Source organism: Pseudophryne corroboree, chromosome 7 (genome assembly GCF_028390025.1).
Source record: "Pseudophryne corroboree isolate aPseCor3 chromosome 7, aPseCor3.hap2, whole genome shotgun sequence".
Classification (NCBI taxonomy): Eukaryota; Metazoa; Chordata; class Amphibia; order Anura; family Myobatrachidae; genus Pseudophryne; species Pseudophryne corroboree.
The window spans coordinates 317,488,730-317,505,361 of record NC_086450.1 but is presented as its reverse complement, the minus strand read 5'-3'; the positions used below and the strand labels follow the sequence as shown (position 1 = coordinate 317,505,361).

At 48.3% G+C, this 16,632-nt stretch overlaps 1 protein-coding gene across 4 annotated transcripts in view; it reads right to left on the bottom strand.

Annotated features, from left to right (window-relative positions):
• CLEC16A (C-type lectin domain containing 16A) overlaps positions 1-5,591 on the bottom strand; it is a 954,241-nt gene extending 948,650 nt beyond the window's left edge. For 2 of the 4 annotated variants that reach the window (XM_063934290.1, XM_063934293.1), the window contains exon 1: positions 5,313-5,589. In XM_063934290.1, the coding sequence (XP_063790360.1) occupies positions 5,313-5,389 (77 nt within the window). In that variant the 5' untranslated portion in view covers positions 5,390-5,589. Of the gene's footprint in view, positions 1-5,312 lie in introns of all 4 variants that reach the window. The other 2 variants (XM_063934295.1, XM_063934294.1) reach the window with 2 other exon arrangements.
• Positions 5,592-16,632: the final 11,041 nt, after the last annotated feature.

Below are 16,632 nucleotides of genomic sequence, written 5' to 3'. Positions count from 1 at the left end.
CTTCCAGGTTCGCTATCACTGCTCTGAGTGACTCCATCTTGAACTTGAACTTCTTTATGTACAGGTTCAAGGACTTCAGATTTAGAATAGGCCTTACCGAGCCATCCGGCTTCGGTACCACAAAAAGAGTGGAATAATACCCCTTCCCTTGTTGTAGAAGAGGTACCTTGACTATCACCTGCTGAGAGTACAGCTTGTGAATGGCTTCCAAAACCGTCTCCCTTTCGGAGGGGGACGTTGGTAAAGCAGACTTCAGGAAACGGCGAGGTGGATCTGTCTCTAATTCCAACCTGTACCCCTGAGATATTATCTGCAGGATCCAGGGATCTACCTGCGAGTGAGCCCACTGCGCGCTGTAATTTTTGAGACGACCACCCACCGTCCCCGAGTCCGCTTGAGAAGCCCCAGCGTCATGCTGAGGCTTTTGTAGAAGCCGGGGAAGGCTTCTGTTCCTGGGAAGGAGCTGCCTGTTGCTGTCTCTTCCCTCGACCTCTGCCTCGTGGCAGATATGAATAGCCCTTTGCTCTCTTATTTTTAAAGGAACGAAAGGGCTGCGGTTGAAAAGTCGGTGCCTTTTTCTGTTGGGGAGTGACTTGAGGTAGAAAGGTGGATTTCCCGGCTGTAGCCGTGGCCACCAAATCTGATAGACCGACTCCAAATAACTCCTCCCCTTTATACGGCAAAACTTCCATATGTCGTTTTGAATCCGCATCGCCTGTCCACTGTCGCGTCCATAAAGCTCTTCTGGCCGAAATGGACATAGCACTTACCCGTGATACCAGTGTGCAGATATCCCTCTGTGCATCACGCATATAAAGAAATGCATCCTTTTCTAACGACAGTAAAATATTGTCCCTGTCCAGGGTATCAATATTTTCAATCAGGGACTCTGACCAAACTACCCCAGCACTGCACATCCAGGCAGTCGCTATAGCTGGTCGTAGTATAACACCTGCATGTGTGTATATACTTTTTTGGATATTTTCCATCCTCCTATCTGATGGATCTTTAAGTGCGGCCGTCTCAGGAGAGGGTAACGCCACTTGTTTAGATAAGCGTGTTAGCGCCTTGTCCACCCTAGGAGGTGTTTCCCAGCGCTCCCTAACCTCTGGCGGGAAAGGGTATAATGCCAATAATTTCTTTGAAATTATCAGCTTTTTATCAGGGGCAACCCACGCTTCATTACACACGTCATTTAATTCTTCTGATTCAGGAAAAACTATAGGTAGTTTTTTCACACCCCACATAATACCCTGTTTAGTGGTACCTGTAGTATCAGCTAAATGTAACGCCTCCTTCATTGCCAAAATCATATAACGTGTGGCCCTACTGGAAAATACGGTTGATTCGTCACCGTCACCACTGGAGTCAGTGTCTGTGTCTGGGTCTGTGTCGACCGACTGAGGCAAAGGGCGTTTCACAGCCCCTGGACAGGCACTAATTGATTGTCCGGCCGTCTCATGTCGTCAAACGACTGCTTTAGCGTGTTGACACTATCCCGTAGTTCCATAAATAAAGGCATCCATTCTGGTGTCGACTCCCTAGGGGGTGACATCCTCATATTTGGCAATTGCTCCGCCTCCACACCAATATCGTCCTCATACATGTCGACACACACGTACCGACACACAGCAGACACACAGGGAATGCTCCTAACGAAGACAGGACCCACTAGCCCTTTGGGGAGACAGAGGGAGAGTTTGCCAGCACACACCAAAAGCGCTATATATAACAGGGATAGCCTTATAATAAGTGCTCCCTTATAGCTGCTTTATATATATCAAAATATCGCCATAAATTTGCCCCCCCTCTCTGTTTTACCCTGTTTCTGTAGTGCAGTGCAGGGGAGAGACCTGGGAGCCGTCCTGACCAGCGGAGCTGTGAGAGGAAAAGGCGCCGTGTGCTGAGGAGATAGGCCCCGCCCCTTTTCCGGCGGGCTCGTCTCCCGCTATTTAGTGAATCCAGGCAGGGGTTAAATATCTCCATATAGCCTCTGGGGGCTATATGTGAGGTATTTTTAGCCTTTATATAGGTTACATTTGCCTCCCAGGGCGCCCCCCCCCAGCGCCCTGCACCCTCAGTGACTGCGTGTGAAGTGTGCTGAGAGGAAAATGGCGCACAGCTGCAGTGCTGTGCGCTACCTTTAGAAGACTGCAGGAGTCTTCAGCCGCCGATTCTGGACCTCTTCTGACTTCAGCATCTGCAAGGGGGCCGGCGGCGCGGCTCCGGTGACCATCCAGGCTGTACCTGTGATCGTCCCTCTGGAGCTGATGTCCAGTAGCCAAGAAGCCAATCCATCCTGCACGCAGGTGAGTTCACTTCTTCTCCCCTCAGTCCCTCGTTGCAGTGATCCTGTTGCCAGCAGGACTCACTGTAAAATAAAAAACCTAAGCTAAACTTTTTCTAAGCAGCTCTTTAGGAGAGCCACCTAGATTGCACCCTTCTCGGCCGGGCACAAAAATCTAACTGGAGTCTGGAGGAGGGTCATAGGGGGAGGAGCCAGTGCACACCACCTGATCTGGAAAAGCTTTACTTTTTGTGCCCTGTCTCCTGCGGAGCCGCTATTCCCCATGGTCCTTTCAGGAACCCCAGCATCCACTAGGACGATAGAGAAAATACATCCATATAGCCCAGGAGCTATATGTGATGTATTCTTTTGCCACCTAAGGTATTATCATTTATATTGCGTCTCAGGGCGCTCCCCCCTAGCGCCCTGCACCCTCAGTGACCGGAGTGTGAAGTGTGCTGAGAGCAATGGCGCACAGCTGCGGTGCTGTGCGCTACCTTAGTCTGAAGACAGGATTGTCTTCTGCCGCCGATTTCACCGGACCTCTTCGTCTCTTCTGGCTCTGTAAGGGGGACGGCGGCGCGGCTCCGGTGACCCATCCAGGCTGTACCTGTGATCGTCCCTCTGGAGCTAATGTCCAGTAGCCTAAGAAGCCCAATCCACTCTGCACGCAGGTGAGTTCACTTCTTCTCCCCTTAGTCCCACGATGCAGTGAGCCTGTTGCCAGCAGGACTCACTGAAAATAAAAAACCTAAATTAAACTTTTATTCTAAGCAGCTCATGAGAGCTACCTAGCCTGCACCCTTCTCGTTCGGGCACAAAAATCTAATTGAGGCTTGGAGGAGGGTCATAGGGGGAGGAGCCAGTGCACACCACCTGATCCTAAAGCTTTTATTCTTGTGCCCTGTCTCCTGCGGAGCCGCTATTCCCCATGGTCCTTACGGATTCCCAGCATCCACTAGGACGTCAGAGAAAAAGATTTTGTTAGATGGCAAAAGACAAATTCAGAGGGAGATTTAACCTAAACGATGTATTTAAAATAAGTAAGTATGAATAACATGAAAATGGCCGCACACTATGGAGGATAGCCTGAGAAAGAAAAGCAATACATCTCATTTGTGCAAATGCATCCATATTTCAGTCTTTGGAACTCTGTCCAAAAAATAGTGGTGCTCCTATTTTGTAAATGCACATGCTGAAAACAGTAAAAACATAACTTTCAGGTTAAACATCTTACGATTACTCCCCTCATTAAGGTCTAATGTTCCTTTGAAAGCCTGGTATAAGCGAATTACGAAAGTGAGAGGACATGAGGACTACTTTAGCACTTGTGCCATTTTCATATTACTGTTACTTTATATCAGTGGAGATGACACTACCGGCAAAATTGTGTCTCAAAAGTAGCAACCACTAAACTGGGAATGTCTTACAATATAGGCTCTATGTGCTCGATTCAATAGCACCGAGAGTTAGCTTCCAGTGCTATTTAATTCAGCGTGATGCGACATCCAACAAGAGGATTTCTTCCTGCAACCCCGGAGGGGTGCGGGCAGAAATCCAACAAAAGTGCTGGTGCAATGCCGATTTCTGCCCTTAGTGCAGCGGAAACAGCATTGCGCCAGGCACTTAAATTGGAGAATGCCAGTTCTCGCAACAAAACACCCTGTTCAGTCCACGAGAACCAGCCTTCTCGGACATAACAGTGCGCTGAATTGAATAGCGCCGGGACCTAATTCCCGGGGTTAATCAATCCGTGCTGAATTGTATCAAGCCCTGGGTCTTGAATTTCATTTAAAAAGCTCATTCTATAAAAGTAATCACTATGTATGTGGGTTTAAAAATCGTTGTGCACAACCTTAAGCCACATTTAGGAGGGGGTCTATGTACTAAGAGTTGGAGAGAGATAAAGTGTTGGAGATAAAGTACCAACCAACCAGCTCCAGTCATTTTTTAAATACAGCCTGTAATCTGGCAGTTAGGAGCTGATTTGCTGGTGCTTCATCTCTCTCCAAGGCTTAGTTCATAGACCCCTTAGTTAGATATGTCCCCAATACTCCTGTTTTTCTGTTGGATCATGCAAAATGCTGAACACAACAGTTGCTGCCATTCCCAAAGCAATATTTGTACATTAACTTTTCTGTCACATAAAAATAAGAAAGACATAAACAAAAGAAAAAGAATTTGCTTTGCTAGCCTGTCCAATGTGATCATCAACAAAAGGAATATGGTGATATCTGGTGTATCCTGTGCAAGGCTAATTATGTACAAGATCCCAACAAGTAAAATATAAAAGTAGCTCCCTCCTGTAATTTGCTTGATGATAACTTTGCTTCATGGCTATTTGGGATTGGAGCATAAGGAGAAGCCCCCATAAGAGTGCAACTTTGGTAGATGTATATTAATTTTTTTAAATTAACTCCTTTGAAAGTATATCACATAGAAGGTCATCATGTAACCCCGTTAATGCTGTCATTCAGAGACAAACATAGTGACAAGCAGTCTCCCCTTCCCCGCCTGCAAACTTTTACTTTGGCAACAAATCTTCACAAAACAATCTAGTGAGCAGTGAACTATCCTCGCATTATACTGTATATAATTATATTTGGAACTGCTAAAATGACATTTGCCCATAACCAAGCGCCTGCAATAGTACTGCTGCCACTACATGCGTCCTGTATTCCCAGGAACATGTCCCTGTCACCCAGTACTTAGAATGTGCGCCCAGCAGCCAGAGCAATGTGTCAGGCTGTGACTGTGCTGCATGACAGGAGGTCAGAGCCTAGATTATTGTTACAGAGCACTGGCTGTCAGATGTGAGGCACATGGGGGCAGCTGTAACACGCTCTGGTACTCCCTGTCCCGGCACTGAGGGCAAAGGGATGCCAGTGGGGTGACCCTGGAGTTGGGCGACCTCCTGGCCTGGGTACTCCGGGGTCAGTGGGAGGAAGAGGCCGGTGTCAGTGTGACGGAGGAATCAGTGGCACATAGGCAGTACGGGGTGACCCGGCGCTGCTCACGGACTTACTTCAGCCGGTCCAGGGAGTGGACGCTGGAGCCTGACCGACCGGAGCCGCTCACCCAGCTCTTCGACCTCCCGAACATCGTTTACCAACGAACCCGGTCAGTTCATCTTCTGAAGCCGATAAGGATGATCCTGTGCACGACCACAGTACCCCCCCTCTGCCGGGAACACAGCGGCCGGGGCACGGAGAGAGCGGCGTATCTGGGGCTGCTGGGACATGTAGTCACGCACAGGCACAACTCTGGGCTATCAGGCGGCAACGGACTGCAAATCCCGGCATGCAGTGCGAGAGGGATTATGACGCTTTTATCACCATTGTGACGACACCGCTAACAGCCGAGGTCAAGCGCAGTCACAGGAACTTCCCTGGCAGTCAGCTGCCGGCTGTGTACTGGTTCTGGCTGAGCGCTGGGCTGGTGCTGGTGCCGAGTCCCCGCATACAGTACTGCCCTTCTCTCACTGATCTCAGCCTTTGATGTGTCCTCTCGGGGTAATAATCCCTTCTGTGCAGAGCTGGGGTCACTCAGACGTCGCAATGAGCGCACGCACTCACATTACACTGATAATGACCTAGTAGATAAGCATGCGAACATACATAGTGCATGGCACAGTAGGCAAAACAGTATGGAAACCTCATTAAAATAAAGTCATTGTACAATCACAAGTTGCACATACTTTAAAGGTTAATTTGCTGATAAAAACATATTTTATAGCAGATACTGTATATATTGATTTTCTGGAAATGTGAAGAGACTGGCTGGTCTTCCTATTTTGACGCTTTCTCTGTTTATTGCTGATACATTATTTATTATTACCAGTTATTTATATAGCGCACACATATTCCACATCACTTTACAGAGAATTTCTGCAGCGGGGTACACTGGTATTCCACAGGGAATAACATCGGGGTGTTGAGTTGGATCTTGATCACCAACAGGGTAAAGCTTTGACTGCACCGCCTCCCCTATATCCCCGCCTCCAGGCACTGGAGCTCAGTTTGTAAGTTGGTACTTGCAGTGCAGGCAGCTAACAGGGAGGGCTGCGCTAGGCAGCCCACATAAGAGCTTTTCTTGAAGAAGAAAGAAGACTTCAAGGGCCACAGCACAGGCACTAGTTGCTGGATGTCACTGACATTCTGTTCTGCGGCTCCATCACCTCCCACAGTGGCACTGTATACTCCCGCACCCTGGTTGCTTGGTACTTACAGCGGAGACGCTCCAGTCATCTCAGGCACACATACCGCCGCTGCTCTCCTGGATCGCGTGGCCGCACGTTAGGGAGGAGGTAAGAGGGTCCCCCAGGGGGACCCGCCGAAATCACGATGCGGTCTCCGGAGACAGACCGCGCCGCTGGCATGGACACCGTGGCCATGCAGGGACCCCACTATATCCACCAGGGCAAGGAGCACAGGTAAGATTTACTAAAATCCGTTTCACATAGGCTCCATAGTACCTGGTGGTGAAGTCCAGCAGAGGGGATAAGGCGCTGACCTGTAGCCCCTCCCCCAGGCGCCATCTACAGCAGATGTTCTCACCCTGGAGATGCATCTCTCTCTCCCTCACTCTCTGTCAGCGTTTGGGCGCCATTACACAGAGCTGTGCTGATTCTGGGACTGCTGGGCACTGTTTCCTCTGTAAAGCCGCCTGTATCATCAGCACTGTGCATTTACAGGACACGTAAGTATTCTTCATGTCGTTTAGACAGCATTAGTTAAGAACAAGTGCATAACTATATAAATAGTTAGTAAAAGTATTCTGTGATATACATCCAGTGTTTACTGTGCATTGTTATATCTGTATACATACATAGCTATATGTAGTATTGCTAGTCCAATGCAGTTTTATTGTTATATGTAATAATTTCTGCATTGTACATGTGACTGTGTGTGCCTATAGCTGCTGTGTGGTTTCCATTCCGTGTATCTCACACATATTGCTATCACTATATTCTGCACCCTGAGAGGGGCTAAGTGCATCAGGGTCCCATATCTTATATAGTGTTCCATGGGATATACTGTTTTGTATTTTTCTCTGTGTGTTTCAGTCACCTCATACCGCTTAAATCCCCTGTGCTCTGCAACTGCAGTCACTTTACACAGGTGAGTTTTGTCTGTTACTGTGTTTGGCTATATTTTACTGTTACGCCCTAAGGCTACGTTCCCAATAATATCTGCTGCACAGGGCGGCAAATCCATGGACGCTCCTGCGTCATGCAGTGCTGTCGCCACGGATTTATCCAAGGAAAATATTTCAGCTGAGGGTCCAGGTACTGGGTGTTCTGCACCCCCCAGTCAGCCTGCTGCACCGGTGACAGACCAAGAACCACCTTGGGCTGCTTTATCTAATATGCTGACTACGCTGGTAACAAGACTTACGCCCCCTGTGGGACCTCCTGTGCCATTACAGCCACATATTGTCCCTGTAGTTAATCCGCCATGGGCGGATACTCTGTCAACTCAGTTACAGCAATTAAATCAGTCCTTAGTTAAACAAAAACCTAACCCTCGCCCTCCTAGGACCAAAGGGTCATCTAAGCGGGCAATTTCTTCCTAACAATCCACTCATGTTTCGGATACTTCATCCGATGAAGATGGGAAATATACTGATCCATCAGACACTGATTCAGCTGCTTCTGATGAGGAATCTACAACACAGGTTGATGTTCCTGACCTAGTGGAGGCTATCAAACTGATTCTTTAGATTGATGATGAGATTGACCCTCCTGATACGTCTAAGAAACCTGATAAGTTCAAACGTCAGAAGGTTACTAAATTAGTCTTACCACATTCTGACAATTTAACTGACATATACGTCAGGAATCCTGGGAGTCTCTAGGAAATACAGTTTCCCTATTTAAAAAGATGTTAGCTCGTTATCCCCTCTCTGCAAAGTTAAGTAACAAGTGGGAAACCGCGCCACCAGTGCACTCACATGTAGCCCGTCTTGTGGTGTCATCTACTCTGCCTGTCACCACCGTCACCTCTCTGACGGAACCGACGGATAAATGGGTGGAGGGCTGCTTGAAGTCTATTTACACTCTTGCAGGTGCTGTACATAGACCCACTATGGCAGCCTCTTGGGATGAAAAAGGTATTGAAGTGGGGTACAAGCAGTTGAGGCAGAGCTACCTCTGAATTTTTCTGATAATGCCAGACAATGTCTATCATATATTACCACAGCCTCCCATTACATTCAGGAGGCGGCCTCTGATGCAGGCGTTATTGCAGCCAAAGCGTCTACTACGTCCATCCTGGCTCGCTGGATTCTGTGGTTACGGTCCTGGTCAGTGGACCTGGACTCTAAGAAGACCTTGGAGGTGCTCCCTTTTAAGGGAGATATACTATTTGGGGAAGATCTGAACAAGATTGTGACTGACTTGGCGTCTTCCAAAACTGCATGTCTCCCAAGTACTAATCCTTTCGACCTCCAGTTAAACCAAAGGGTCAGGCGTACCCGAGACAAGCTCGCGCTTCCAAAACCTCTAAGCCAAAACCTAAACGTTCTTGGGCCGCCTGTCATCCTGCTTCCAAACCAGACAAGCCTGCTACATGTTGGGGCAGGCCTCCCCCTGGGGGACCCCAGGGTAGGAGGCCAACTTCTGCGGTTCGCCCAGGTATGGTTACATACCACTTCGGACACCTGGGTGCGGGAAGTTGTCTCTCATGGATACATCATCTCTTTCAAGACACGTCCCCTCGCCAGTTTTGCTCGATTGTTATCCCTTCGGATCCGTTAAAAGCAAAAACTCTACATTTGGTTGTACAATCCCTCCTGGACACAGATTGATAGTGCCGGTGCCTCAGTCTCAGAGAGGCAGGAGGTATTCAACGCTGTTCCGAAGCTGAATGAAGGCCCATTCTCAACTTCAAATCTTTGAACGAATTTGTGAAGGTATCCAAATTCCGCATGGAAACTCTTCACTCTATTGTTCTAGCTTTGGAACCCAAGGACTATATGGTATCCCTGGACATACAGGATGCTTACCTACACATACCTATTGCCATGTCACAACAGCAATATCTGCAGTTTGCTATTGGCAACCTACATTATCAAATCCAATCCTTGCCTTTTGGACATACTACAGCTCCTCGGATCTTCACCAAGGTCATGGCAGTCATGATGGCCATTCTCCGTCGTCAAGGCATCAGGATCCTGCTGTATCTGGACGACTTGCTGATCCTGGCGAACTCCCCAGAGGTTCTCATCCGTCATCTGGAACTGACGATCCAATTTCTACAAGCCTATGGGTGGCTCATTAATTGGAAGAAATCTTCGATAGTGCCTGCTCAGAGCATGGTGCACCTGGGGACATTAGTGGACACACCAAGCCAACGTTTGTTCTTGTCTCCAGAGAAGGTCCTGAAACTTCAGGACAGGATAAGATGCTTCTTCTCTCGCCCAAGAGTGTCGATACACTCGGCAATGCAAGTACTAGGCCTCATGGTGTCGGCTTTCGACATGGTAGAGTACGCTCAATTTCACTCTCGCCCTCTGCAGAAGCTAATCCTTGCCATGTGGGACGGTCTGTCTCACCAGATCAGATCTCGCATGATCTCCTTGACTCTGGAGGTTCGTCTGTCATGATGGTGGCTACAGGACCAACAATTGAGCAGGGGTTGTCCCTTCTGGATCTCGAACTGGGTCCTCCTAACGACGGATGCCAGTCTGCGGGGTCGGGGCGCGGTGTTGGAGCAACACTCTCTACAGCAGGGGTGGGGAACCTCCGGCCCGCGGGCCGTATAAGGCCCGCAAAGCCGTTTGCTCCAGCCCACCCGCTTCTCTCAGTGAGACACGCCACCGCTCAGTCCGGCGGCAGCGTGTCTCAGCTGTCAGAACAGGGAGGAGAGCGCGGCTGTCGGGTGGGAGCGGCGGCGTGTAGGACTTGAAACCAGCCGCCGGTTCATGAGCCAATCAGAGCTCGCGGACCGGCAGCCAATCAGGAGCCGCGGCTGCCAGTCCGCGAGCTCTGATTGGCTCTCGAACAGGCGGCTGGTTTCAAGTCCTACACGCTGCCGCCCAACATAGCCGCGATCTCCTCCGTGTCCCGCCGAAAGGAGCGGTAAGCAGCACGGGGGGGGGGGGGGGCATCTGTATACCTGGCACTGTGGGGGGCATCTGTATACCTGGCACTGAGGGGCATTTGTATACCTGGCACTGTGGGGGCATCTGTATACCTGGCACTGTGGGGACATCTGTATACCTGGCACTGTGGGGACATCTGTATACCTGGCACTGTGAGGGGCATTTGTATACCTGGCACTGTGGGGACATCTGTATACCTGGCACTGTGTGGGCATCTGTATACCTGGCACTGTGGGGGCATCTGTATACCTGGCACTGTGGGGACATCTGTATACCTGGCACTGTGAGGGGCATTTGTATACCTGGCACTGTGGGGACATCTGTATACCTGGCACTGTGAGGGGCATTTGTATACCTGGCACTGTGGGGGCATCTGTATACCTGGCACTGTGGGGGCATTTGTATACCTGGCACTGTGGGGGCAATTGTGGATCTGGCACTGCACTATTGGGGGCATATGTGTATCACGTCCCATTTTAACTGTCCACACCCATTTTTTTGGCGCGCACACACAGTACCTCTAAGGGGCAGACCTACTGGGGGGCAGGGCAATTTATTAAGTTGAGAATTTTTGTATGGCCCCCGAAGGATTTTATAAATATCCAAATGGCCCTCGGTAGAAAAAAGGTTCCCCACCCCTGCTCTACAGGGTCGGTGGACCAAGGAGGAATCTCTCCTCCTGATAAATATTCTAGAGTTGCGGGCAGTGTACAATGCTCTGAAACTGGCCCTGCCTCTGGTACAGAACAGGCCTGTTAAAGTACAGTCAGACAATGCCACCACGGTGGCGTACATAAATCATCAACACGGCACTCGAAGCCGCATGGCACAGATGGACGTGTCAAAAATTCTTCAATGGGCCATCTGCCAGCCATATCGGAAGTGTTCATTCCGGGGGTCCTCAACTGGGAAGCGGACTTCCTCAGTCGTCAGGACGTACACGCCGGAGAGTGGAGTCTTCATCCGGAAGTCTTTCAACTCCTAGTGGACAAGTGGGGCCTACCAGATGTAGACTCGATGGCGTCTCAACACAATCACAAGGTTCCAGTCCTCAGAGCAAGGACAAGGGATCCTCAAGCAACGTTCGTGGATGCACTGGCAATTCCATGGAACTTTAGGCTGCCGTACGTGTTCCCTCCAGTGTCACTTCTGCCCAGGGTAATTAGGAAGTTCAAGCAAGAAGGAGGAATGCTACATCTAATCACTCAGCGTGGCCCAGACGACATTGGTTCTCAGACCTGCAGGGTCTCTCGATATAGCATCCTCTTCTACTTCCTCAACGCCCAGACCTCCTTGTTCAGGGCCCTTGTGTCTACCAGGATCTGGCTCGTCTGGCTTTGACGGCGTGACTCTTGAAGCTTCACTCCTAAGGGCCATAGGTTTCTCTGAAGCGGTCATTCAAACTATGTTGAAAGCCCGTAAACCGGCTTCAGCTCGGATTTATTATAAGGTCTGGAATTCTTACTTCACATGGTGTTCTAATAAGAGTTACGATGCATACAAGTTCAGTACTGCCAAACTATTGGCTTTTCTGCAACAAGGCCTGGACTTAGGCCTTCGTCTGGCCTCCCTCAAGGTTCACATTTCTGCCTTGTCGGTATGGTTTCAGAGAAAAATTGCGTCTCTGCCTGACGTTCATACTTTCAGTCAGGGTGTTTTACGGATTCAGCCTCCCTATGTCCCTCCTGTGGCTCCATGGGATCTGTCCATTGTTCTGAGTGCCCGACAAGAGTCTCCATTTGAACGTCTTGAGTCTGTGGACCTTAAATGCCTTACGCTTAAGGTCTTGTTTTTGATGGCTATTGCCTCTGCTAGAAGGGTGTCGGACTAAGGTGCTTTGTCCTGTCGTTCACCCGTTCTGATTTTTCACCGTAACCGTGCGGTTCTTAGAACTCGCCCGGGTTATCTACCAAAGGGGGTGTCATCTTTCCACCTTAACCAAGAGATTGCAGTTCCGGCCTTTATCTCTCCTGATTTGTCCTCCAAAGAGTGTTCTTTGGATGTGGTACGGGCTCTCCGTATATATGTGGAGAGAACTGCCTCTATCAGGAGGTCTGATTCTCTTTATCCTTTTTGGTTTTCACAAACGTGGCTGGCCTGCGAATAAGCAAACTTTGGCCAGATGGATTAGAATGGTGATTGCACAAGCTTATGCGCAGGCTGGACTCCCAGCTCCTGCTGCTTTCAAGGCCTATTGTACTCGGTCTGTTGGACTTTCTGGGCGGCCCGCCGTGGCGCGTCCCTAGAACAATTGTGCAAGGCGGCTACGTGGTCCTCTGTGAACACGTTCATGCCTTTGATACTTCCGCCTCCCAGGATGCTTCCTTTGGACGCCGGGTTCTTGTGCCCGCTACAGTGCGTCCCCTCCCATGAGGAAATGCTTTAGGACATCTCCGATGTTATTCCCTTTGGAATCCAAGTGTTAAATCTCTTTCTGCGAGGTACAATTCCACAGGGCGCCCACCCTGACGCACTTAGCTTCTTTGGGTTTGTATGGCATTAGCCGCTGGTACCTTCTCCTATCGTGAGAATGTGGTTCTCTGTAGCTAACGACTATCGTCTCTCTTACCTGCTACTGCATTGGATTGGTTAACAAAACTGAGCTTCAGTGCCTGGAGGCGGGGATATAGAGGAGGCGGTGCAGTGCATCCTGGAAACAGTCAAAGCTTTAGCCTGTTGGTGCCTTGGATCAAGATCCAACTCTACACCCCGATGTTATTCCCTGTGGAATCCAGTGTACCTCGCAGAAAGAGATTTAACAATGGTAATTCTTACCATAAATCTCCTTATTTGCACATTCACATCAGTCCCTGCCCCAGTGGAGTTTACAGTCTATGGGGTCTATTTACTAAGCCTTGGATGGAGATAAAGTACCAGCCAATCAGATTCTAACTGCCATGTCACAGGCTGGGTTTGAAAAAGACAGGAGCCGATTGGCTTGTCATTTATCTCCATCCACTTTATCTCCATCCAAGGCTTAGTAAATAGACCCCTATGTTCCATACACACTAGAGTTAATTTTTATTTCTCTTACGTCCCAGAGATTACTGGGGTCCACATTAGTACCATGGGGTATAGACGGGTCCACTAGAAGCCTTGGGCACTTTAAGAAATCAATAGTGACTTCCAGTTCCGGCTTCCTCATGAGCGCCGGCTGAAGCAGTGAGCTCCACTGCAAACCGCTCTCTGCCACCTATTTCTAGGCTTTTAAAGCCTCCATACCACTCTGCGCCAACCCGCCCCTGCTGCTGAACCTGTCCGCTGCATGGACAGGTATTTTTCCCCCGATGCCCAGCAACAAAAACTGCGCTAAGCAGGAGGAGAGACAGAACACTGAAATAAAGATGGCGCTGGACGCCGTCTACAATACTCCTGTGGCTGCTCGCGGCACCCCTCAGCGGGGAGAGGATATCGGGAGGCAGGAGGTATGTCTTCGCAGCCCTCAAGCCCCGCTTCCCCAAGTACGGCTGATGCCTGTATGCCCCCTCCGGACACCCCTGTGACCTATAGGGACATGATACAAGCTATACGGATAGCCATGGAACCCCTACTTAAAGCTCAAATGGCTGACATTAATCAGCAGCTATCGCACCTTTCTCAGAAAGTGCTGCATACTGAACATAGACTGGGTGAGGTTTTTGGGGATATGACAGAGATGAAACAAACGGTGTCCTGACAGACCACAGAGATTTACCAATTGCACAATAAGCTCCAAGATCTTGAAAATAGATCTCGGAGACATAATCTCAAAATTATTGGGCTCCCAGAATCGATAAAGGGACAGGACCTGTTCGATTTTTTCAAGTTCAAGCTTCCTGAACTGTTACATATCCAGGACAGATGTGAGGATATTGTTATTGAATGTGCTTACCGGCTTGGCCCGATCAGACCACAAGAGGGCGCTAGACCCCGGGCTGTCATATTTAAGACTCTTAATTATCTTCACAAGGAACTGATCTGGTCGATGTCCCGTAGACACCGTGATCTCAGATGGGAAGGTCATAAGATTTTATTGTTTCAGGACTACTCCGCCGAGCTGTCCAAGATGAGAAAAGATTTTGCACCTTTATGCTCCCGTCTGATACAAGACAATCGGAAATTTGCATTGCTGTATCCTGCCAGGCTGCGCATCTATAATGGATCTGCATTTAAAGATTTTCTATCGGTCTCTGATGCTGAGGCTTTTCTCTCTGAGAGTTCTGATTCCCGCAATTTTACTGTTGCTATGTCTGATTCTCATCTCCCATTCGGCGTCAATGAAGAAAAAATTAGCAAAGGATTATCTAATAGCTCAATCTGCACTTACACAAGTCTTTCAGGAGTTCAAAACTCGTCCCTCTCCTGCTAATAGAGTCTTATACGCCAAAGCAAAGTTGATTTTTGAAGACCTGTTTCGTAAACAGGAATCCTCTTATACATTTAGAGGTAAACAAAAATTTCATAAGTTTGGCAACAAGTCCAGTAAATTAATGTCAAACCTCCTGTTAGGACAACGCGCCCCGTCTACCATCCACCCCCTCAGAGATACCAATGGTGCGCTCACCACTTCCAATACTCAGATAGCCTCGGTCCTACATGACTTCTATAGTAAATTATACTCCCTCCCCCTAGTATTACATCACATGGAGACTTTTGGACTGACTTGCCATTCCCGCAGGTGACAGCATCTCAGAGTGCATCTTTGACTGGTCCTATTACTACTCAGGAAGTCCTAAAGGTGATTGCATCAGTGAAACGAGGTAAGGCCCCGGGGCCTGATGGTTACACAGCTGACTTTTATAAGTTATTGGGGGATAAAGTTACACCTGTTCTGGTGGAGGTTTACAATGCTATGTTGACTTCAGGCAAGCTCCCTGACTACTTCAATGTAGCGTCCTTACGTGTTATCCCGAAGCCGGGAAGAGACTTGTCTGATCCCGCCTCATATAGACCGATTTCGCTACTAAACTTAGATTATAAAATCTTGACTAAGATTTTGGCAGATCACTTAAAACTAATATTGCCCATGACTATTCAACAGGATAAGACTGGTTTTGTCAGGAATAGAAACTCGGTTACCAATGTTAGACGGCTGCTGGCCGCAGTGCAGGACTCCCAGTGTGCCATGTCTAATGCGCCAAAAGCCATATTGTCTTTGGATGCTGAAAAAGCCTTTGACATGGTGCACTGGGACCATCTATATGATTCCTTACGTAGGTTCTCTTTCCCCGACATATTTATAGGTTTTCTTAAGACTCTTTATACTTCACCTTCCTCTCGCATAATTTGTAATGGCTTAATGTCTGACAGTTTCCTGTTTTTACGGGAAATGAGACAGGGATGCCCCCTTTCCCCCCTGCTTTTTGTACTTGCAATAGAGCCTTTGGCTATCACACTTATACACTCCCCATTATATCAGGGTATTGTTTTAGGAGACACAGATTGTCGTGTGTCCTTATTTGCTGATGACATGGTCCTTTACCTTTCCTATCCTGAATACTCCATCCCGATTATACTTAACAGTTTTTCAGGATAGAAGATTAATGTGGCAAAGTCTGAACTTCTACTGCTAAGTGGCCCCCGACCCATTCTGACTGAGACTGATGGCATGAGCTCTATTAAAATTATGGACTAAAAAATCAAATATTTAGGCATACATATTCCTACCAAGATGGAAAATCTTTATAGGTTTAATTATATTCTGACCATCTCCGGACTGGAGAGGTCTTTGGAAAAATGGCATAATCTCCCGTTATCCCTTCTTGGACGGATGGAGGTTGTTAAAACCGCGCTATTTCCTAAGCTAACTTACGCCATGTAGTTATTACCAATCAAATTGACCGCTTGTGACATCAAACATATAATGATATATGTAGTCGCTTTATATGGAAATCCAAAAAACCTAGAATTTCAGTGGCTAAATTACAAATGCCCAAAGGACAAGGTGGTTTAGGCCTTCCAAATCTTACCTACTATTCTCATGCATTGTTGTTTAGATATGCCATGTACTGGCTGATGGGTCATAATCTTTTCTCTGAAGCCTCGGTAGATTGTGCCATTCTAGCCCCCTTTTCACCGGGAGCACTTCTACATACTCCCAAGTGTCATATTCCTAAGCACATTTACAATAATTTGTTTTTCAAAGACACCTATGAAGCGTGGTGCTTCATAAATGTGAAGTTACAGAGTAACCCATATAGTTCTCCTTGGATTCCCTTTTGGGGTAATCCAATGTTTACCCTGGGCCTGGAAAATCCTATTTT